The 1,661-nt window shown below is 45.8% G+C and overlaps 1 protein-coding gene across 1 annotated transcript; it reads left to right on the top strand.

Annotated features, from left to right (window-relative positions):
- Nucleotides 1-485: 485 nt before the first annotated feature.
- LOC311514474 (olfactory receptor 52N4-like) lies at nucleotides 486-1,457 on the top strand (the record flags this gene model as incomplete). The annotated part of the gene is made up of 1 exon (XM_084617038.1): nucleotides 486-1,457. One exon carries the CDS (start codon nucleotides 486-488, stop codon nucleotides 1,455-1,457), a length of 972 nt encoding a protein of 323 aa, XP_084473164.1.
- Between the last annotated feature and the right edge of the window lie 204 nt (nucleotides 1,458-1,661).

Genomic DNA, 1,661 nt, shown 5'->3' with positions numbered 1-1,661 from the left:
CAAAGTTCGTGTCTGTGAACAGTCTTGAAACTTTTCACAGGAGAAAAGGAACTCCAGACCTCGTGCTGTATAAGAAGGGAAACTGAGGCACACTACCATATACCTTTCATGGCTAAATGCCGAGATTCCAACACTATTGACAACATTAACTTGGCTTGATGTTAATTGGGTTCCAAACATTTGCCAGAGCTTGCAGAGATAGAGTACCTATTTTGTTCATTTCTTGGCAAGAGCACATAAAACATACAGGAATCAAGCTGCAATGGCAGATCCAATCTATTTCTGGAGTTGACCGTGGCCAAAATAATATGGTGCCATCTGTAAATCTTGGCACCTCACTGGTTAACCCCCTTTCTATAGTCTTAATAACTATAAAATAGTTACCATACTATTTGTTATAAACTGTGTAATCCCCCTCGCTGTGCTTCTCTCCCTTCACAGGCACATGGAGCATTTCTGAGCCTGATCGACGCACCGGCCACCTCATGGCAAATTTCAGCTTCTCCCCCTCTGACTCTTCAATATTCATCCTAACCGGCATCCCTGGCCTGGAAGCTGACCACATCTGGATTTCCATCCCTTTCTCTGCGTTCTACATTATGGGCCTGTTGGGAAATTTCACAGTTCTGTTTGTGGTAGGCAAAGAGCAGACCCTGCACAAGCCAATGTACCTGCTGCTCTGCATGCTGGCGCTCTCAGACATCACCACATCTACCTCCTTTGTGCCAAAGGCACTGTGTATTTTTTGGTTCAATTTGAAAAGCATTACTGTGAAGAGCTGCCTCACCCAGATGTTCTTCTTTCACACATTTTCTACTATGCATTCAGCTGTCCTAGTGACAATGGCCTTTGATCGCTATGTTGCCATATGTAACCCTCTGAGATACGCCACCATCCTCACCAACGCACGAATAGCTAAGCTAGGGCTAATGGGTTTGATAAGAGCTGTTCTCTTTGCTCTGCCCCTGTCCCTGCTCCTGAGAGGGCAGCCATTCTGTGCCAACCGCATTATCCCCCATACGTACTGTGAGCACATGGCTGTGGCAAAGGTGTCATGTGGGGACATCACAGCCAGCAGAGTGTACGGCTTGCTGATGGCGTTTATAATCATTGGGTTCGACCTGACACTCATTGGCCTGTCCTACGGTATGATCATCAGGACAGTCCTCAGAATCTCTTCCAAGGAAGCCAACCAGAAAGCCCTCAACACCTGCACAGCCCATATCTGTGCGCTACTGATGGCTTATCCTCTTGGACTCTTCTCCAGTCTGTCACACAGGTTTAGTCAGGGCATCACTCCGCACGTTCACATCATCTTGTCCAACCTCAATTACCTCATTCCCCCCATGCTCAACCCTATCATTTATGGGATCAAAACCAAGGATCTTCGTGACAAAGTGGTCAAATACATCTGCAGAATGTACTCACCTCGCGGTACTGACTTTAAACCCGCATGACAAGAGAGGGTTTTGGAACTGCCCTATGTTACCCTGGATTTTGAGGGATGTTTACCTCAGAATGTTATCAAGCTAATCGCAGCTATGTGATGTGCACTGGCCACAATGAATTAATAATATAGAACACCACATAGTTAAGAGTTAATTAGAAAACAGGTTTTTAGATGCAAGGTCAAAATCTGGCAGGCAGTTTCTGCTAATTGC

This window comes from Lepidochelys olivacea (assembly GCF_965140295.1).
Source record: "Lepidochelys olivacea isolate rLepOli2 genome assembly, chromosome: 1".
Classification (NCBI taxonomy): Eukaryota; Metazoa; Chordata; order Testudines; family Cheloniidae; genus Lepidochelys; species Lepidochelys olivacea.
This window is presented reverse-complemented; position numbering and strand designations above follow the sequence as displayed.